Source organism: Phalaenopsis equestris, unplaced genomic scaffold (genome assembly GCF_001263595.1).
Source record: "Phalaenopsis equestris unplaced genomic scaffold, ASM126359v1 Scaffold000511, whole genome shotgun sequence".
In the NCBI taxonomy this organism is placed as follows: domain Eukaryota; kingdom Viridiplantae; phylum Streptophyta; class Magnoliopsida; order Asparagales; family Orchidaceae; genus Phalaenopsis; species Phalaenopsis equestris.
The window spans coordinates 1,209,936-1,233,297 of NW_018164951.1; the positions used below are offsets into that span (position 1 = coordinate 1,209,936).

General features: G+C 36.0%; 1 protein-coding gene across 1 annotated transcript in view; it reads left to right on the forward strand.

Annotated features, from left to right (window-relative positions):
* Positions 1-20,313, forward strand: part of LOC110028444 (DEAD-box ATP-dependent RNA helicase 14-like) — a 26,018-nt gene extending 5,705 nt beyond the window's left edge. The window contains exons 4-8 of the mRNA XM_020730293.1: positions 17,266-17,535; positions 17,737-18,087; positions 18,233-18,507; positions 19,154-19,432; positions 19,706-20,313. Coding sequence (XP_020585952.1) covers positions 17,266-17,535; positions 17,737-18,087; positions 18,233-18,507; positions 19,154-19,432; positions 19,706-19,952 — 1,422 coding nt within the window. The 3' untranslated portion in view covers positions 19,953-20,313. The remainder of the gene's footprint in view (positions 1-17,265; positions 17,536-17,736; positions 18,088-18,232; positions 18,508-19,153; positions 19,433-19,705) is intronic.
* Positions 20,314-23,362: the final 3,049 nt, after the last annotated feature.

Here is a 23,362-nt window from a genome sequence, read left to right on the forward strand (position 1 = left end):
CCCTGGCGCCGTTCCCCGCCACCCCCCCCAACCCCGCCATCCCCAACATTGTCAACACCGCGGGGGTTGCCACTACCATTGTCGACTTGGAGACATCCGTTGTCATTGCACGGTCATCGTGCATCTATCATGCACTTGTCCCTGTTGCCCCGTTCCCCCCCCCCTCCCCACGCTGTCCATCCGCGGTTTTCGCAGGCCTCGCGATTATTTTCTCGGGTAGTGACACCAGTGTAGATTTTTCCTGCACATTCAGTAGTCATTTTTTCGGGCGCGACAGTGGGCACAATTTTTTCGATGCATTCTAGTGGCCATGGACCTTCTCTCGGGCGGGCGGGCTATCACCAGATCTTTTCGACAAAATATCTCGTTGTCATTTGTTCGGTTCCTGAAATTTTTGGCACATTTTGGTGATCGTGTCCTCATCCACACGCGTGTGATTTTTCGACAAGAAGCACAGGCAGAAGTATCCCACACACATGTTGTCGGCGTCCGCATAATTCTCACAGCCAGCATACTGGTGGCACGACATATGCATGCTTCGAAGGCTCGGTAGGTCACGATATTCATTTTTAGTGGTAGAGGAAGTGTCGGAAAAGCGACGTTGCACTGCCATCGAAGGCTTAATCACACGGTTTCGAAGGACATCAACGCATGTTTTCGACACAAAGCAAAGATAAGATGCTAGGCTGCCTGTGCCCAAAGACATTTTCCTCTAATATACGGGCAGAGGAAACGGGAAACTCCGACCATCCGTACTTCAATAATTTCCAAAATGCTTACGTTTTTGTGAGCGTGATCACAAGCGACGACAACGCTTGCCACACCATAGAGGGTTGCTGATGAACCCCCATGAGCCTGGCTGTGGTGAGGTGAGTGGGAGAGGGGGGGAACTGCTGCAACTTGGGGTCGAATCTTAGTGGATCGTGATAACAAATGTCACTCTGTCACATACAATGTCCTATCACAAATTAAGTCGTCTGTGAAGGATTCTGCTTATTACCCGTTCGAAACTGCAATTCAGGTCATCCTTACCAGTCATCTATGTGACTGACACAATGCGGCTCATTTCATGCCCTCGGCCGACACGACGCAACCCATATCATGTGTTCTTGGGGGTTGAGGCCCCTACTTTTGTTTGGTTGGCAAACGAAAAGCTCAGACGTCACATTTTTAGCGTGAATTTTGATTTAGAAATGTTCAGTCATAACTTTGCACACGGTAGCTTTGCGCCCCTGGCTTTTCAACTAAGTACAATGACCAATTATGTGAATCAACAATTTCTTTTTTTTTCAACTAAGTACAATGACCAATTATGTGAATCAAATTTCATCTCGGGTAGTGACACCAGTGTAGATTTTTCCTGCACATTCAGTAGTCATTTTTTCGGGCGCGACAGTGGGCACAATTTTTTCGATGCATTCTAGTGGCCATGGACCTTCTCTCGGGCGGGCGGGCTATCACCAGATCTTTTCGACAAAATATCTCGTTGTCATTTGTTCGGTTCCTGAAATTTTTGGCACATTTTGGTGATCGTGTCCTCATCCACACGCGTGTGATTTTTCGACAAGAAGCACAGGCAGAAGTATCCCACACACATGTTGTCGGCGTCCGCATAATTCTCACAGCCAGCATACTGGTGGCACGACATATGCATGCTTCGAAGGCTCGGTAGGTCACGATATTCATTTTTAGTGGTAGAGGAAGTGTCGGAAAAGCGACGTTGCACTGCCATCGAAGGCTTAATCACACGGTTTCGAAGGACATCAACGCATGTTTTCGACACAAAGCAAAGATAAGATGCTAGGCTGCCTGTGCCCAAAGACATTTTCCTCTAATATACGGGCAGGGGAAACGGGAAACTCCGACCATCCGTACTTCAATAATTTCCAAAATGCTTACGTTTTTGTGAGCGTGATCACAAGCGACGACAACGCTTGCCACACCATAGAGGGTTGCTGATGAACCCCCATGAGCCTGGCTGTGGTGAGGTGAGTGGGAGAGGGGGGGAACTGCTGCAACTTGGGGTCGAATCTTAGTGGATCGTGATAACAAATGTCACTCTGTCACATACAATGTCCTATCACAAATTAAGTCGTCTGTGAAGGATTCTGCTTATTACCCGTTCGAAACTGCAATTCAGGGCATCCTTACCAGTCATCTATGTGACTGACACAATGCGGCTCATTTCATGCCCTCGGCCGACACGACGCAACCCATATCATGTGTTCTTGGGGGTTGAGGCCCCTACTTTTGTTTGGTTGGCAAACGAAAAGCTCAGACGTCACATTTTTAGCGTGAATTTTGATTTAGAAATGTTCAGTCATAACTTTGCACACGGTAGCTTTGCGCCCCTGGCTTTTCAACTAAGTACAATGACCAATTATGTGAATCAACAATTTCTTTTTTTATTGTTGAATTACCGTCATGACACAATCATCAGTAGGGTAAAACTAATCTGTCTCACTACATTTTAAACCCAACTCACATTCTCTATTGGTGGGTGAACAATCCAATAGTTATTGAATTTTTCTTAACAATGATATGAAGAGCTGACATCAAATGATCTAAAGCAATATCGTTATGAATTCTTGAATTTTACAAGCCAGTTATCCTTGTGGTAACAAAATTGTATCTTCAAATTTCAAATGACTAAATGATCGATGGGTCATGTTTTCACGGTTTGTATTCACACTAGAAATCAGAGTCAAACAAGTTTTTGCTCTTTTATTCCACATGAGATTTATGTTCTTGTTGAGCTCATCTTAGGACACCGACATTATTTTTTAACAGATGTGTCGCCCTTGCCAAACTCCTTACGTGACAATGTCTTCCGCCTGGATCGACTCGCCGGGGTGAAACTTAAAACCCAAAAGGAGGTGCCGGGCTTCGTCTTCGTCAAAGATCTCAATGGTTCCATCGTCTCTTGTTGTTATTGTCTCTGGTCTACTTAGAGGAGATAATCGACTCAATCTGATAGAAGTATTTTTGTTAACCATAGGTTGCTTTTTACAAAGAAACCTCATTGATATGGGGTGCATTTTTGCATGAAGTACACATTTAAATTAACCTTAGTTAATAATTGAATGTTTACAACCAAAAATGATATGGTGGGGTTACTTCTTTTGGCTATGCAATTTATATGCATGTGGGCATAAATGGGTGAAATACATTTTGGTCCCTTGTTTTTTTTCAAGTTGTTATTTTTTATTTTGGAAGGGTACATACAACCCCGTAAATAGGGAGAAATGCATTTTGTCCATTCCTTATTTTTCTGCCCAGTTTTTTTAAAACTAGAACTGGCGCAAGCTGCATTTGTACTAGAAATATTAGATATAAGGTATTATATTGCATGTATAAATCCTCCGAGCACTCTTATATAGTAGTTTATTCATCTCTGTGATGATCTTATTGAATTTATTTCTTATTAAGAAGCATAACAAAACACAACATTAAAAAAGGAAGCCTAAACCCATATATATGTGCAAGGTAAAAATGGGTGACTACATCTTGGTCCCTTATTTAGTCAAATATTCATATCATATAAAATATATGGTTAATTGTAATTTTATAAAATTTACTTTTTGAGTCTCATATTGTCCTATTGCTTTTTATTTATAAGTTTTCTTTTTTCATCTCAACCACTCAGTTACAACTCTAAAAGTTATATCCTTATTTGTCTTTATTCTTCTTTATAATGCTCATATTGTCCTATTGCTTTTTATTTGTAAGTTTTCTTTTTTCATCTCAACCACTCAGTTACAACTCTAAAAGTAATATCCTCATTTGTCTTTATTCTTCTTTATAATCCAGTATTTAAATCTGTTAAGCTCGCTTTAATTTTAGTAACATTGGCTAATAATTAATAATATCATACCTATTAAAAATTTAGGGGCATTTACACACATACCACATAATTCTTTTATATTTACATATCCAACACCTAAATTCTCTTATTTATTTGTATTAAGACTCAAATCTTTAACATTACAAAACATCACTATTACCAACTTTTGAAAAGTAAAATATACTTCTTTGTGCACAAGTTTATAAACATAAATATCAAAATTTTGGTGGTAGATATGTAAATACGTCAGAATTGTATGGTATTTATATGAATTTTTCTAAAATTTATATCCAATGTGGAAGAAAAGCTGCTAGGAATGAATTGATTGTTCATTCATTCTTTTATAGTTTGTTTGGTTTGCTGGAAAAGTAATGCAGTGTAAAATGAATGTAATGCAGAAGTAATATGTTATATTTGAAATACTTTAGAGTTATTTGGCACAGTAAAATAGAAATATGATTATATATTTTTGTTTGGTTTGATTTAGATTGAAACAATGCAATGGTTGGCAGACAACGGACAACGGGTGGCGGCGAACAACAGATATTGGTGGACAACGATGTATGGCGGACTTAGGCGGCGGTGGATTGCGGGCGGCTTTCGGTAGAAGCGAAGGCCAGCAGCCAATGGCCAACTAATAACATTTTAAATTAATGAACGGTGTAAATCTCAAATTCACCCAAATCGGCCAAATCCTAACTCTAAACAAAATAAACTAAGGTGTAAATTTCAAATGTGTTTATACTTTACATTGTATTTATAATTCTTCGTAGCAAATACATAATTTTCTAAAACCTTGTGAAAGAATTACAATTCATTACAAATTTTCCCGACCAAATAGAGCCTATTGATATTTAAATAAAAAATTAGAATGAAAGAAATCAGGAAATAGTTAATTATAATAACAAAAAAATCATCCCTTGTTATCCCATTGTTTTATTTATTTAAGTATTGTGGATTGATGCAAAGGAAGAAATCCATCAGTTTTTTTTTATTTTTTCTGTACATAAATCTATGAGAGGTATTTCTTCACTTATTCACTAGTCTCTAATTTTTCATATCTAGAACCTCCATTGCCCTCCTCGATCTAATGGACTTTCAACATCCCCTCTAAAACTGAATGATAGAGACATATCATTTTAAATTTGTTTACATTATTTTTGAATGTGGGGTTGCTAAGCCCTTGGGCGAATATGTGAGCAAGCCGTTTATATTAGAGGTGTAAACTAGACGAACACGAGCAGCCCAGGCTCAGCTCGTTAAAAATTAACAATATCCGTGTTTGACATGTTTATATTTCACACAAAAAAATGTGTTCGTGTTTGACTCGTTTGCTTAGCGAGTCGAATATGAGCTGTTCACGAACAAAATGTCAATTTGAAAACCCTCATCACGTAGTCGTAGGATATTAAGGGTTGGGTCGATATTTAAATTGTATTGTTTATATTATAACATCATTTAAATATAATTTAATATATTTTTATTTTTTATTAATAATTTTAATTTATTATAATTTTAATAATTTTTAATACTGCTCATCAATATATATATATATATATTAGAAAGCTCAATGGCTAATATATTAAATAGAAAGTAGGGTACAGATAAATTGTGTAGGAGGGCCCAAACATGACACCCTACCCACACTATACCCACCACATTAAATTGTTCCAAAAAGAGAAAACAAAAAAATACACGAGAGCGACCTAATTTTGCCTTGTCTATGCCTCTAGTTCTACGGAAGGAGTCAACTAATAAGTTTGTAAGATGAGTGTCATTGTCAGTAGTAACTAATGTATCCTCCAATAAATTCCCGAGCTCGAATCAGTCTCTATTCTTCTTCTTCCTCCTAGAATAGATCTGTCAACTGTCATCACTCATATTAGGAATGACTCACCTGATCAGTGGATTGGTTTAAAGTGTGTCAGACATGTGTAGTTTGTTGAACATTAGAAACAAATCCTTGTTGTACCAGCTGATCTTTTATCAGATCAAAGGAGCCTCTCATGAGACTTGACATGTAAATGAGTTTTCTTCAATAACAGTGAGTGGTATAATGACATTTGGACCTGTACCTGTAGTATGGTGCTCTTCATTTGGAACTGCGGTGTTGGAAAGAGGATCGAGTTGCACCTTCTTGGCAGGGATGGTAGGTGGTTGATCTTTAGCGATATTGGGCCTTAGATGATGAGGCAAGCGATAGCAAATAGTAGAACTATGACCAAACATACTACAATGAGAGCAATAAGGAGGGTGTAGTTTTATTTTAACTTTTTGTCAATACCCGTTATGACTGGTGTCAATCCATACCTCATCCGGGACTAGTTGAGCGATATCTCTCTTAACAAACACACAACCCATAGAGGGTCCGGTGACAGCAAATGTAGGACTATCAATCTTGAGAGGTTTACCGTAAGCAGTTGCTAAAGAGTAGAGAATTTTCAAGTTGAACATATGTAATTTTAATCCAGGAAATTTTATCCAAACAGGAATGATAAGTGACAACAAGCATGGGAACATATATACTACTCATCAAAGATATATATATATATATATATAAAATGAATTAGTAGTATTTCTTTAATCCAGGAAATTTTATCCAAACAGGAATGATAGGTGACAACAAGCATGGGAACATATATATATGTTCGTGTTCGGCTCATTTATATATCGAGCACAAAAAAAAAAGTGTTCGTGTTCGGCTCACTAACTTAACGAACGAATCAAACACGAGCTTCTTAAAGAGCCGAACACGAGTAACTCGCAAACAATGAGCCGTTTTGACAGCCCTATTTCCCATGTCATACTTCTGTTCCTTCTTCATCTGGGTCTAATTACTAAACCAAATTAGTTGGAGTTTGTATGGTTTATAATCAATCGTATTTATTTTTCATTAATAGGTCCCTAATATATTGTTGGGAAATTATTATTTCTTGTTATGATTGAGCAACTTCTATGTTCGGGAAATATTTGAGTTTGCTCAACTCTTTAATTTTGAATTCTTCAGCAATTTTTTTCTTAATGACGATTCCTAGTTTTGAGCTTGCTGTAGATTGTGGTTAAGCTTGATTATTATTTCTTGATGATGATTTTGAGATTTGAGGTTGTTGGAAAATTTGGCTTGTCTTATCCGTCTCTATATAGAGCTCAAGGGATACAATGATTGGAGTTTGCTGCATGATTGGGATGTCAAGATAAAAGAAAGTGGTTTATTTAAAAAACTCATTTTTTTAGTTATTTATTCTCTTACTAAAGATGAGTTTGATTAAAAAAAATTGCTTTTCATCAAAGGTGACATTTTTTAAGTAAAGAGTTTTCTGTTGGTTAGGTAATAAAAATTCTACAAATACACATCTGGGTGCTCTAGGATTAATTTTATTCCGATTTTTTTTGTGGATGTGGACATAAAGTAATGCAATCAAATATTTTTGATAGGATTTTTGAGAAGATCTTATTTATAGGAAAAAAAATCCATGAAGTATTTCATGGGACTTTTGAAGTTGATTGCTCTTGATTATATTCTATTGATTAGGTATGTAGCGATTAGAGTTGTTTCTTTACAATATTTTTTGGAGTTTGATTTCAGAGAAGAAGGGTCTTTCTAACTTCTTGAATGTGTCGATTTTTTCATTTCTTTCTTCTCATTTTGTTGGAAGTGTTAGGGCGGTTTTTCATTGAAAAGAAAGAAAGTCTTATTAAAATAATCACGAGCATTCTCTTTATCAAACATATTTGATACCATTCTAGGGCTTCCAGCTGGTGTGAAAGAACACAAGAAGAGGGGTAGGTAAGTTGTTGGATAGATAAGAAATGCGAGCGGACATATGTCAGTTGAAATCCGACATGAATAATAGAATGATAGTGAATTGAAAGCAGAAAACAACTGTTTTCTACTGTCGAACAACAATAGGCAGGAAATTGGACAACGAAGGTGGCTTCTAAACATCCGAGAGAGATCCCCACTTTGATTCTATCAGTCTACAAATACATCACATGAAAGAAATACAAAAATAATTAATAAAAAAAAAACCAGTAGGAAACATGTCCAAATAACTAACATAAAGAAAACAAAAAATCTGCTAAATCAGAAAACAACATATAAATTGTTTCCCTGCAAAAAAATCTAATTCTAATTAAATTAGTATTTAAATACTAATAAGAAGACTTTCACATGGCTAAAATAGCCAAGAGGACAAAAAAGGTCACGCTTGAGACTGTAGCACGGATGCGGGATACTATCCTGTTTCGATCCCGTGATTGGGATCGTGGGATTCCGAAGCTCCCGCGTCAATATTGATAATAGCATTGAATTAGTTCTTATCATAACAATAATAGTGTGGTGAATAAATTTAATATTAAAATTATATTTAATAAGATATACCCATGCCATTCAAGTATAGTCATCATTATATGTGATAAATCTCATAGATCCAAAAATGATTGGGATTTTTAGAAGTTCACATATTTCATAGTAAATTAATATAAACAGGGTAGACAATCTAAAACTACTAGTTATAAAATTATTTAATTTTAACATTCATAAAGAACAGAAAAACTTATATTATAGAATTTTAAAAGATAGATATCTTAAGCTTATAATGGTGTACCCAAATAGCTTTTCCTAATTGGGATTGGAGATGAAGGAACATGACAAGTGATTTTTGTCTTTACGAACATCCTTTTTCTCAAGCTTGGCCAATTTTCCTCCCTATAGTGAAATTTTAAAATGCAGATAATTAGTGAAAATATTATCTTGTATTCATGTTTTTGAGTGATTTTAGGAATTGATAGAATTGCAGATAATTAGTGAAAATATTATCTTGTATTCATATTTTTGAGTGATTTTAGGAATTGATAGAATATTTATTGCAAAGGAAGGTGCATGTAGAACATTATTGAGGTAAATGTAAGAGAAATAGAAATATCATCTTAAATTTGTCATAGTTGTTAGGGAACGTCTGCTCTTTTAATTTTTTTTTATTATCTAGATAATGTTTTTATGTTGAAAAAATATTGATAGTATTTAATAGTTGATCCTAAATATAGGATTCATATTTAATGAGAATTATTTGAGAGATTAAAAAACCAAAATAAGAATTCTTAACATTTTGAGTAAGAGAGCATGGCCTGAAAAAGCTTTTTTAAGGGAATTGAGGTGGTTTTGATTTCTTCTGAGTTGAGCAATATTGATTCCACATTACAAGCTTGTCATTTTGAGTGGCCTTTTTTGATTTCATCATAGCTTTGGGGCTTTTTGAATTTTTAATATTTTTTATGTCTCTTTTTCTTCCAGTAATTGCACCAAATATTACCTTTTAAGACAAATTCTTTTATCTGTTTTTGGAAGAATTAGGGATATATATATATATATATTCTTTAGCTCGTATGCACAAGAAAATTTCATTATAGGATTAAAGTTTTGTCTGTTCAAAATCTGATTAAAATTAGTTGAATTCATTATTGAATCCTTTGAGAACCTTAAACATCCATTTTTTACAATCTTTTTGAGAATCATTACATCTTCACAATGCATCATTTTAAGATCTTAATACTAATCCATTTCAAACTAATAAACTTTCATTGAATTAAAATTTTTAATGACAGGGACTTTATCATGTTTGATTGTTGGTACTTTAGTTTTGATATCATAGAGAAGAGTAACTTTTTTAAGTTAGAATCTTTATTTCATAGCTTCTCAAATATTTTTTGTAGTTCGAGTCGCACTTTTGATATTCAAGTTAAGGTGACTAGAGCTCTACTCAACTCGATTGCATGCCTAGTGGCCATACATCGAATTCATTATTGCATCCTTCGAGTACCTTGAAAACACATTTTTTTATAATTTTTCTGGGAATCATGGCATCTTCACAACACATCATTTTAAGATCTTAATACTAATCCATTTCAAACTAATAAACTTTCATTGAATTAAAATATTTAATGACGGAGTTTATCATGTTTGATTTGTGATATCTTAGTTTTGATTTCATGGATAAGAGTAACATCTTTAGTTAGAATATTTATTTCATAATTTCTTAAATATTTTTTTGTAGTTGTGAGGAACATGTATGGCCACTAGGCATGTAATCGAGTCGAGTAGAGCTTGAGTCACCTTGACTTGAACATCAAAAGAGCAACTCGAACATAAGCTTGAGTTGAGCCCATAGAAAGAGCTCGAGCTCGACTCGTTCACTTATTACCATGCTCAAGAGATTGACTCGTCTTGAAAGTGATGGAGCTTTCTAGAGAAAGTGCCTTCAAGACCAGAAGCAAAACGGTCTCGGCTAGAGGTTGCTGGATAAGGTTTCCATGGGACTTATAGCCATCCATTGGAGGAAACAAAGTGACATGACATGTTTTGAGCATTATGAAAAGTGTAGAGAAGCAATAGTTTATTGCTTGCAGTTAGTGTGACCTACCTTTACAACTTGTATTCATTGTAACTTTTTTTATAATAGTTTCCGATGTTTTTTTGGGAAATTTAAATGTTTACTTAACACATTAGAAAATGGATATTTATTTTAATCAAGTGGGCTTGCAGGTCGACGAGTCGAGTTTTTTTAAGCTTGAACTCGAGCTTGTTCAATTTACTAGCTCTATATTAAGATCAAGCTCATACTCATGGCTTGATAAGTTCAACTCCCGTGCTTGTTCGTTCGAGCCAGCTTGACTCATTTACACCCCTAGTGGCCCCACTAATTTCAAGTAATATAGTATTCAATAACTCTATCATGATCATGAAATCAGCCCTAACTGAAAATATGAACTTCGTTTATTTTTTGGCTATGGTGGAAGAGTCAATAAGGCGATGAATTTTTTTCCTCACAAATTGAGGTCGTTTCAAATGGCATCTTCCATTTGATTGATATGAAGCATATAGCCTTTGAAGCTCATCATTAGTTAGATTTGGTGGGAGAGGTATTTTCTAGTAACAATGATTCCGTGGCTTCTAATTTTTCTTCTTTATTAATCTTGTCGGCATAGAAATGGTGATAGTTTAGATTTTAAACTTTGGTATTCAGGTAGAGTCGCATGAGAAATGACATAGGTGTAATTATAGATGACAATTTGAAAGATAATGTTGTAAAAATTAATATAATTAGAGATATAAAATTGTAATCTTCAAGATTGTTGTTGATACTAAAATTTTTAATATTATAAGTGTTTATGCTACTTATGTAGGTTCTAAAGAAAAAAATTGGAATGATCTAGAAGAATCAATACAAATTATCTATTGAAAAAAGAATTTTATTGGAGGAAATTTAAGTGGACATGTTAGTAGAGTAGTATAAGATTTTAGAAACATTCATTGTGGTGACGATTTTAGAGTGATTAATGAAGAAGGTAGAGCCATATTAGATTTTGTGATTGCTAAAATTTTATTCAAGGAAAGAAATGAGCATGTTATTACTTGTAAGAATGAATCTAAGAAACAAAAAATGATTATTTCTTCTTAGAAAAAGATATCTTCGAGAATCTAAAGATTGTAAGATCATTCTAAGTGTGAATTTAAATGCTCAACATTGATTATTAATGCTGAATTTTAAGATGAAGAGTTGTAAAATAAAGAAATTAGTAATCATTTTCATAGAATTAAATTGAAGCATTTAAAATGCATAAAATTATTTGTATGAGTAAATTTCAAAATTTTAATATTTGGGATGTTCATGAATAAACAAATTCTATGTCTGATAAAAGGAACAAATATTATTAAACAAGTGACCAAAGATGTATTTGGAGAATCAAAAGGAAGAGTTCATATTAATAAAAATAGTTGGTGATGAAATAATAATGTGCAATAAAAGATAAAATATAACATGTTATGTTATAAAAATTGGTTTAAATGTAAAAGTAAATAAAATTGAGAAAAATAAAAAATGACATATAGGGAGTCTTAAGAAAACAATTTATGACGCTTAAAATTTTTTTTTAGTGATCTTTATAATAGATTAGATACTAAAGGAGGTGAAAATGTATATATAAATTAGTCAAATAATAAATTAGTCAAATAAAAAGAAAAGTAAATATTTAACTCAAGTAGAGTGTATTAATGATGAAAATAAAAAAGTGTTATTCTTAGAAAAAGATATTCAACATAAGTAGGTGAGTTATTTTGATAAACTTTTCAATAAAGTTTCTGAAAGAGAGATCGAACTTAGTAATTTTAATATCTTTAATAATAATAAAATGTTTCATTTTTACCGTCGTATTTGTAAAAAAAAAGTTCAAGTGGCTTTAATAAAAACTAAGGGTGAAAAGTCTGGAAGACCCAATAATATCTCAATTGAAGTGTGTAGATTCTTAGGAGATTTGAGAGCTTTTTGGCTTGCTAAACTATTTAATATTATTTTAAAAACTAAAAAGATTCTTGAGTAGTGGAGAAAGAGTATTTTGGTCCCCATTTTTTAGAATAAAGAGGATGCACAAGAGTGTGTAAATTATAGAGGAATTAAGTTCATGTGTCATATTCTAAAACTATGGGAGAGAGTAACTGAACATAGTTTAAGAAGTATTAAAAAAATTTTCATAATCAGTTTGGATTTATGCCTGGCGGGTCTACTATTGAAGTTATACATGTATTGAGAGGTTTGATGGAGAAATACATAGAGAATAAAGAGGATCTACACATGTTTTTTATTGATTTAGAAAAAGCGTATGATAAGTTTGCAAAAGATATCATTTGGAGAGTTCTAGAGAATAAAGGTTTTGATATGACTTATATTCAAGTCATTAAAGATATGTATATAGTTTTGTTACTTGTGTTTGAGCAGGAGGATTGACCAAATATTTTACTATTTCGGTTGGAGTACATCAGGGATCAAATTTAAGCTCTTTGTTTTTTGCTTTAGTTTTGGAGCTTTAGCTTTAGTTTTGGATGCTCTTACTGGACATTTACAAGAGGATGTACCTTGATGTATGTTTTTCGCTGATGATATCCTTCTTGTGGATAAAGTTTAGAGAAAGAGCTCAGGAAAAACTTGAATTATGGAGTTCTGCATTAGAATCTAAAAGCCTTTGTTTGAGTAGAATTAGGCTCTAGTATAGAAAACGTGCCATTTATTATTACACACATTTATGATTATCATCATTTTTTTTTAGCTTACTATTTGTGGTCAGCTTTTGAATCCTCATTCTCCATTTATTCCTCTTTAGTGCTGCATGAGATTACTTATGCTATGCAAATCTTTATGCACAAATTTAGCTCCAACCTTAAATTATTATATGTTTTGATATCACAATTATTTTCTCATGCAATCAAAGCAGTATATTATGAATTTTTTATGCATACTTTAATCAAATGGTTTTACATAGTCTTGAAATCATGCATGCTATTGGCCTTAATGATATTAAAGCAAATGGTTGGTTTTTATCTTGCATTTGGAGGGCATAACTCTGGCTTGATGTACGTATGCTTTGCTTTTATCCTAGAAGTCATGGATTTGGTCCCTAGCCATTGTGGTATTTAGATGGAATTATTTTCTACCCCTTGGGTGGGTAGAGGGGGTTGACCTCCTCTGTGTGGCTCAAACCACACTCTTCGTGTATTGTGTTCACTTACGCCACCTTGCCATAACTAGGTACACGCAAACCAATACATGTAAAAATAACAAAATCTTTTATTATAACATACATATGAAAGGAAGAATATATGAATTGTTGAAATATTGGAGTAGAGCAACATATTTTATTGATAGAAAGAGGGGCATATAAACCCTATTACAAGGGACATAAGAAATAAATAAAAACAGAATGAAGGGAAATGGGAAAGCAAAAAATACAACAATATGCACATTAATAACAACTAGGAATAGATGTTATTATTTTAATATTTTAATACTCCTCTTAAGTTGAAACATAGATGTCAATCATGCTCAACTTGGATTTGAAGTCATCAAACAACGGTTGAGGAATGTTCTTTGTGAGGATATTCACTAGTTCATCACTAGAGGGCACATAAAGAACACATTTTCATGAACTCAAGTTTTTCCTTGAGGAAATGACTGTCAATCTCCACATGTTCGGTATGATCATGCTAGGCTGAGTTGTGGGCGATGCTAATGGTGACCTTATTATCACAGAACAATTGTTGAGGGCCAAAGGTTGGTATACGTAGTTTGCAGAGCATGATGCGTAACTAGAACTTCACGGATCGCCAAAGACATGAATCAGAATTTAGTTTTAGCATTGCTTCGGGCAACCACCGACTGTTTTTTACTTTTCCACGTGACAAGATTTCCCCACACAAATGTGCAGGTCCCGGAGGTAGATAGTCGACCATGGACTGATCCAACCAATCAACATTTATATAAACGACAATAGAACAAGAGGTGTGGCATGTGAAAATCAAACATGAGCCCGGTGCGCTTTTTAAATAGTGGAGAGTCCGTTGGACAACGTGGAGATGGTGCTCATAGGGGTCATGCATGGATTGACTTACTATACCAATTGTGTGGCTTATGTTGGGGCATGTATGAGCGGTGCAGATGAATTTCCTCACAAGGCGCTGGTAGTGAGTCGTTAACAGGATTAACATTGGAAACATTAGACAGCTTTTTATTGGGATAGCCACTTGTTTGCACAGAAGCAAATTGTTCTCTGTTAACAGGTCAATCATATATTTGCGCTGAGACAGACAAATACTTCACGATGGCCGAACAACTTTCATGCCTAAGAAGTATTAGAGGGATCCCAAGTCTTTCATTTCAAAAGATGCCGCTAGAATGCCTTTCAAAGACTCCAATGCCAGTAGATCATTTCTTTTGAGCATAATATCGTCGACATTGAAGATAATAATAGCAATTTGGCCATTGAATGAATGTTGAAAGAAGAGATTGGTCCCCTCACTTGAGGTTGAGTTGGGAAAATTGGGATTTTTTTCAAAAAATGAGACATTAACACTCACATAGATTTTGTTTGTGATAGGAACCAATACCCTTTTTGAGTGGTAGACTGCCCTAATAAGACATTTTATGGATTTGGGATCGAGTTTACTTTGAGTGGGGGTAGTGTTCCGAATAATGGTTGTGCGCCCAAATATTTTGGGATCTGAAGTGAAGCCGGTTGGCGAGAAAGCATAACATCAAGACAGCTATGGGGGTTCAGAAGTTGTGAATTTTAGAGGGGACTATTTATGAGATATGTGATAGTCAGTATGACATCATTCTAAAAACATTTCAGGACATGTGATGTAAACATTATAAAGCGAGCAATCTTAAGGAGATATCAGTTTTTCCTCGGTTATCCCATTTTGTTGAGTGTCCGTACGCGAGCGATGATGGAAGATGTCTTTACTAAGAATTCACCCAAAATAGAGTTAAAAAACTCATGACCATTGTCGTTCTGAAGGAACTGAATTGGAGGTTTGAATTAGGTCAAAATAAAGGGGTCGATGTTTTTGAAGGTGACGAAAACTTATGATTTGTCTTTTAAAATATAGACCCATATCATCTGAGTATGGTCATCAATCAAAGTAGTTGGCAGTGTCAAAGGGTCCCCATACATCATTGTGAATGAGTGAAAAAGGAGTGGAAGGTGTGTAAGTGTGGGATTGGTGATGAACCCGATGATGTTTGGTTAACTGACACGTCTCACAATTAAAACTAGAATGACTTTTATTAGAAAACATCAATGGACACAAATGTTTTAAATACTAAAAATTAGGATGACCTAAGCGACAATGCAACAACATAATGAGACATTTAATGACTCGGGATAAATTACAACTACCAAGTGCTATGTTCTCATTCTTCATGCTTTTTTTTTTGAAATAGTAGAGTCTGGCTACTCGCTTAGCATTTTTATCATCCTCGAACGACGATCCTGAAAGATACAAACATCGGGAGAGAAATGAGTAACACAATCAATGTCATGTCAACTTACAGATAAAATGTTACATTTCAATAGTGGGACATGTAACACAGATTCCAGAGTTAGACTAGTCGTTAGAACAACACACCTTTACCAGTAATGAAACTATCAGAGTCATCTTCAATTATGACTGTTTTTTTTCAGAACATGGATACTATGTCGAGAAAGTTTTAAAGCATCCAATCATGTGGTCAGTGAAGCCAAAATCAATGATCCATAGATTAGAGAAAGTTTGGGAGCATCCAATCATGTTCTCCTTTTCTCAATTTCCATTTGTCGAGTCAGTTTATGGAGGTTCTCAGATCATACCTATGAGGTAATTGAATTTCTCGCGCCCCTTGATGAATAAGGACACCACTTGGGACCATTGGAGAAAATTATCGTTGTTTAGTTTGTGAGTTGTGATCAAGAAGTCCAAGTTGATTTCTAGTCCTCGGGTCTGCACTGGAACAGTGGTTTGAACGGAGGTTGGAGTCGAATCTTCGGTGAAATCAAGAATGCTTTCTGAGGATGGCTTAGTGCTAGAGGAGTTTGCCATGATTCCAATTGAGCCAAAGGAGATGTGGTTGGGATTTCGAGACATAACCGAATTTCAACTGTAGGTCACCGACTGACGAATAAAAATGCAGGTAATCCAGAAAACTACAGGAGAAAACAAGCGCCAGAGAAAACAACCGGGAGGACCTGCAGGGAAGGCCAGTGGGAGAATCTACATTGCAAGGAGTTTGGCGACTACAGGAGAGGCCAACGGTTGTCAAGGAGGCTGGTAATTGTAGGAGACAACTCGAGAGGGCTGGTGGCTGCAGGAGATAGCAGGGAAGGGCCGACATCTAGGAGTCCCTACGGGAGATCCTACAGTGAAGGCTGAGGGTGGCTAGGATCTAGGGTTTGAACCCAGTTCTAATACTATGTTGAAATATTGAAGTAGAGCTGCATATCTTATTGATAGAAATAGGGGTATATAAACCTCTATTACAAGGGACACTCATAAGAAAATAAATAAAAACAGAATAAAGATGAATAAAAAAACAAATAAAATAAATAATATAAATATCTGCATATTAATGACGGCTATGGATAGCCGTTATTATTCTAATATTCTAATATGAATTTATTTTAGCATGTAATCTCTATATTCAAAGGCACTTATATCTGTATATCATCAGCACTTTGGTTTTTCTTAAGGAATATATCTTTTTTTCTGCAATACCTAATCAATCTTGTGGTTTTCCCCATTGTTTTATTGATAATTATTACTGATTTATGTCAATGCTATTTGACGTGTTTTCTAATGGGAATTGTTTGAAAGGACTAACCGCCGCTGCAAATGAAACAGTCCAAATGGATTTTCAAAATTCCAAAGAGAAATTATTTGTGATCCATGATGATTCTTTTGTGCTACTTTGTAGGACCTGGGTTTTTCTTTGGTTTAGTTTAGTCTGTTTCATGCTTAACATGTTTCTTTTGCAGCTTTGAACTATAGTCTTGTCTGAATGTTCCGTGTTAAAATGAACTGCTTCCTCATGACATTTGGTACGTTTTTTGTTTTGCAGATAGGTCATGCTGGTTTTTCTGCACCTACTCCGATCCAAGCACAATCATGGCCAATCGCTTTGCAGGACCGTGATATTGTCGCTGTTGCTAAAACAGGATCAGGCAAAACATTGGGTTATCTTATTCCGGGTTTCATCCATCTTAAGCGCCTGAATAAAGATGCTAGAATGGGCCCGACTGTTCTGGTTTTGTCACCAACCAGAGAATTGGCGACTCAAATACATGATGAAGCTACTAAGTTTGGAAAATCTTCACGAATTTTATGTGCTGTAAGTTTCTATACGGTGACCCAGTCTATCAAATTATCAACTTCCCCTGGTAAAAGATATTTATATTGCCGTACTATAGGAATTTACAGTTGTGCCCTTATATCCCATTGTTTTGTGCTATATGATACTATTCCTAATTATCATGAAGTTATTGATTCTCTATATCTCAATTGATCAAGTTTTTGATGTTACATGTCTAAGTGTTTGTATGGTGGAGCTCCTAAAGGTCCCCAGTTGAGAGATATTGACCGTGGAGTCCATGTCGTGGTTGCAACTCCTGGAAGGCTGAATGACATTTTAGAGATGAAAAGGTTGAACCTTGATCAAGTCTCATACCTCGTTCTTGATGAGGCTGACCGCATGCTCGACATGGGTTTTGAACCACAGATACGGAAGATTGTGAAAGAAATACCACCCAGGCGCCAGACTCTTATGTACACTGCTACTTGGCCAAAGGAGGTCAGAAAGATTGCATCGGATTTACTTGTTAAACCAGTTCAGATTAATATTGGCAGCGTAGACGAACTTGCTGCGAATAAAGCTATTACCCAGGTATATACAGTGGCTCTGGAAGCTCTACTAATTTGCCCATTTTTTATTACATGAGCTTAAAACTTATTTTTTGGTGTCATTATTACATGAGCTGAAAATTTATTATATCGTTTCGCTGAATGATTTTCGTTTTGATCAATTACAGCATGTAGAGGTCATTTCAAACATGCAGAAGCGACGCAGACTGGAACAGATTTTGCTTTCGAACGGCCCATCGAAATACATCGTGTTCTGTTCTACGAAGAGAATGTGTGATCAGCTTGCTGAGTATCTTGAAGGTCCATTTGGTGCTTCTGCAATTCATGGTGACAAGTCTCAGATGGAGCGTGATCGGGTGCTTAGTGACTTTCGAAGTGGGAAGTCACCCATACTTGTGGCAACTGATGTGGCAGCACGTGGATTGGATATTAAAGATATCAGGTTGATGCAAATCTGAATTCTTTGATACTGTTTGAGATCACTTTTGTTTTATATTTATTTCTTTTTTTTAATGTTTTCTTTATGTTTTGATTTGAAATAAAATATGATTGACATATTGATTAAAATATGGCAATTTTTTAAAGCACTCAAAAATATGTGAAAGCTATTTCAAGTGTTCTCAAATATATGTTAATTTGTTTTTAGAAATAAAAAATAATACATATAAAAAACACTTTAAACAAATATCTTTTTTAAAAACAAAATAAAAAATAAAAATAAAGACAAGAAAAAAAACAAAATTGTTCTCAAACAAGCTATTTAAATTTTGTAATCCAGGTTGCTAGTGGTAACTATTCAAGCTATGTTCTTTTCATCTTTGCAAAACCAATGCATGTCATATGTGGCCTGCTTATCTGTTTATTGTAATATTCTTCATTCATTTATAGCTTTGCAAATGCGCTCAGTTAAATTGAGGAATTTGTAACTATCTAAAACTTGAAACTTAGATTTGCATTTTTATTATATATTCCTTAAGAATTTTGCAGGCAATAAGATGGAGGTGATGTGATATCACTATTACCTTTTCTTTTTCCCAGATTTGTGACTGATTATGATTTCCCCACTGGGGTTGAATTCTTTTTCCCAGGTTTGTGATTAATTATGATTTCCCTACTGGTGTTGAAGACTATGTCCACAGAATTGGAAGAACTGGTAGAGCTGGTGCAACTGGAGTGGCTTACACATTTTTTTGTGACCAGGATTCGAAGCATGCCTCAGATCTCGTTAAAGTGTTGGAAGGGGCAGATCAACAAGTTCCTTCAGAGCTACGGGACATGGCATCCCGCAGTAGTTACGGAACAAAATTCCGACGGTGGGCGTCTGATTCCAGTTATGGCTATAATGATCAGGGCTCTTCACAGGACAGGTTTCTAAATAAATATTTACTTTAACCACTCAAAAATTTCTTCTTTGCTTCAATTCGATAACAATATTTGCATAACGTTGCATCATTCTATGGTTATCACTTTTGTGGTTCTTGTTATTTAAGTAGTTCTTATCATTGTTTATATTTGCTCATTTAAACGCTAGTAATCTTTCTGAGCTACATTGTTGCTTCTCATGCAAATTGATATAAATTAGCTTTCCAGTTCCTTTGCTGAAAATGCTGTTATCTGCACATATTTGATGACATTTACAGATACTCTCTTGGACGTCAGGATCAAGATAGTAATGGTGATCACAGAAATGAGCATCATAGAAACTATGGGGGAAATGGTGGTGGTGACAGCGGTGGCTGCTACCTTAGTTTCAGTCCAGGCCCGACTGACGACGATGGTGGATATCGTAGTCGAAGCCGAAGCCAAAGCCCTAATCACAACAGCTTCAGTGAAGCAGCACCAAGCCAGAATGATGCCTGGACTAAAGCTGCTAATTCAGCACGGTAGCTGTGGGAGCCATATGGCAGAAGAAATTTGATCACGACGATCTGTTTAGCTTGACATGGATGGTTTTGCCGCCTTGCTTCTTTAGGTAAGCTAGGCTCTCTAACATGCATTTTTTTTGTATAGTTCTTTTTGCACATCATACTGCTTTTTATGATCAGGAAGTCCACTTTTTGTGTCAAATCTGAAAGGGCAATGGGTCTCACTTGTATACGGGCTCTTATAGGATGAAGTCCCTGAAAGTTTATCAATTTTGTTTTGGCCAATACGCCTTAGCCAACTGTTTGTTTGCTTGTCCATATGGGTTTTTATTTGCTGATTTATTGGTATCTTTTTAGTTTAAGGGTGAAGGGGTTTTAGTAATGTGAGTTGGGCTGATTTCTCGTAAAAAATATTGGTTTATCTACAATATTATTTATTTATGAGTGATAATTCATAAATTATTTTATGTTAATTTTAAATTTGTAAGGAATAAACTTTTTTGTTGCAACAACAACAACAACAATAACCTTTTTGTTGCGTGCTGAAATATTCACGGTGGTAGAGTCTTAAATTAGTTTTTAGCGTTGTATGAAAAGTTGGCGCGCGCACAAGTAATAGAGAAGTAATATGAGGAGACACAATGATTTTTTACGTGAAAAATCTTAGAGGGAAAATATCACGAGACCTGGCCCAGGCGAAGTAGTCCACTAGATAATTGTGAGTACATAGGCTAACTCTTCTCAAAGTAGGAAAGATTGAATTGCAGAAGTAAAATAGTGGCCCGGTTTTGATAGTTGTATATGAGCTACAACAAATGTAGTTCTTGATGGTTGTAATAGCCTTAGCTTGTCGTAGGGTTCGTAATTGAAAGTCGTAGTAGTTGTTGGCTATATAGGTCATTGTAGCTTCAGGAATGTCGGTTGGCCATATAGGTTGTAGTGGAGAGTTGTATTAACATTAGTTGGCCACCAAGGCTATAATTAAAAGCTGCAGTAGCAATGAGTCAGGTAGATTGTAGTTGAAGTTACCCGAGTTGTGAGTCACGTCACATATACCTCAATAGTGAGCTGCCATAGCGTTAGTTGGTCACTAAGGCCATAGCTGAGGTTTGTAATGACAACAGTCAGCCATGTAGGCCTTAGTAGAGAGCTGCACTAATGTCCATAGGCCATAGTTGTTGGAGTTGGAAGTTGTATGAGTTATGAGTCACTTAGGTCGTAGTTAATCACATAAGTTGTGGTGATGAACTACAATGAAGTCCTTAGGCTATAGAGGCCGGAGTTGGAAGCTGCAATAGTGTATGTACATAGGCCACAAAGGCACATGAATTGTGAGTCACGTGTAGTTGGTCATATAGGTCATAAGGGTGAACTACAATAACTTTTGTAGGTCACAGGGACCAGAGTTGGAAGTTACGTTAGCTGTAAGTCATATAGGTCATAATTGGTCACACAAACCGTAATGGTGAGCTACAATAGTTTATGTAGGCCATAGAGATTAGAGTTAAGAGCTGTAATATTGTTTGTAGGCCACAGAGGCATGCGAGCTATGAGCCACGTTGCACGTAGTTGGTCATATAGATCATAAGAATGAGCTGCAGTAACTTTTATCGGCCACAAGGGTCGGAGTTAGAAGCTATGTGAATTTTCAGTTGTGTAGGCCGTAGTTGGTCACATATGTCGTGATAGTGAGCTATAATAATATTTATAGGCTATAGAGGTTGGAGTTGGGAGCTGCAATAATATTTACAAACTACAGAGAGGCCGAATTTGGGAGCTGCTTGAGCTGTAAGCCACGCAAGCCATAGTTGATCACATAGATGACATGGTAGTTGGACGCGCCCCAACCCCTCTCCCCCTCTTTTTGAGACTAAAGGTACAATACCGTGCGCGATGGGAGACAGGCTGTTAGCCTCTTTTTCCTTTTATGAATTCTTTCCTATTATTCTTCATTTTAGTCATTTTATATTTATGCATGTATTAGAGTTTGAATTTGTATTTTTTCCATGTGTTTTGATTAGGGCAGTCGCCGATGTCCGTTTTTCTCTCTTCGAGAGCTGTATCTGAGGGTCTGGGTGGTGCTCCGGCTATATCCCTCTCCCGAAGTGGAGTTTATCTTCCCCTACCCCTTCCGCATCCTCCCACATTGCTCCCGACTGCTCCATACTGTCTGCAGCCATCCGAAAAAGCTATCATGTTGTTTCTTTTTGCAGTTTTCTACCTTCTAGCTGTTGTTGCTTGCTGTTGCACCATCCCGCAATCCCCTGCTTGTTATCCAGTCGTCGCAGGCCAATTTTAGCTTGCTACTGCACCCTCCCACTACCCCATTGTTGATTGTCGCACCTTGTCACTTGCTGTCCAACCGTCACACCACTTCCCGGCTTGTTGCAACGCGTTTCAACTTTCAACAACCTTATTTTCGTTATCTTATGACCAACCCACCTTCCCCTTGCTACCGCGAACCCTCTCTACCACCTACAATTCTCTGTTTCCACTACCTTGACACGCAGCAAACCACCGTTTTTTCTTCACCCTAGAGAGTTTTGTATTGGTTTCCTTGTTTTCCTATTTTTAAGTGTATTGTTTGTAACCCTTTTGAATTTCAACAATAAAATTATCATTCCGTTGTGGTTTTTGGGTTAACTCCGGTATCATTTAGTATCAAAGTTAACCTAACACAAATCTTATACTAGAGTTTCTAACATCCGCCAAACTTGAACTTATCTCCATCTAAAATTTTCTTTCTCACCCTACATCACTTTTCCACACCTTTCACCTTCCCTCACCAAAAAACTAGCCATGTCACCAAAGAAATTATCATCAAAAACCTGATTGTGGTGTTCATACCTTAGTTTTACATGTGGAGAGACCATATCATAGGGCGACTACCACATTTTACAGGCAGGGTTCAACCTCAGAATCGTACAGTCAGAGTACACCTAGAGGAACATCCAAGCTGACCTTGTCTGAGGAGACACTAGTTCAAAGTGGAGAAAGGGAATTGATTCGCTTTCCCAAATCCATCCCAGCCAAGAAATGTCTCTAATTGCTACAGATTTGGGCGTATTGAATCAGATTGTACAACCAAAAGACTAATCTCTTTCACAGATCAGAGAGCAGTTGAAGAAATGAGCAATGACATAGTAGAGACAAGTGAGGACATAAAAGAGTAACAGCTGCCAGCCTATGAGGAAAAGACACCATCAATTCGAGTGGAACTTAGGAGACATTTCAGCTGAGTTGAGAGTAGTAGTTCTAGAAGGTAGTGAATTCGATGGAATAGTTGTTCTTGCAAAGGATGAGATTATGGTGCTTTAGACTACATTATTGACAACCGTTCAGAGGAGCATCAACAGAAATGGTTTTGGATATTCAAATGAGCCATGAGATTGAGAAGTCGACTCTAGACACAAGACAACTTAAGAAGATTTC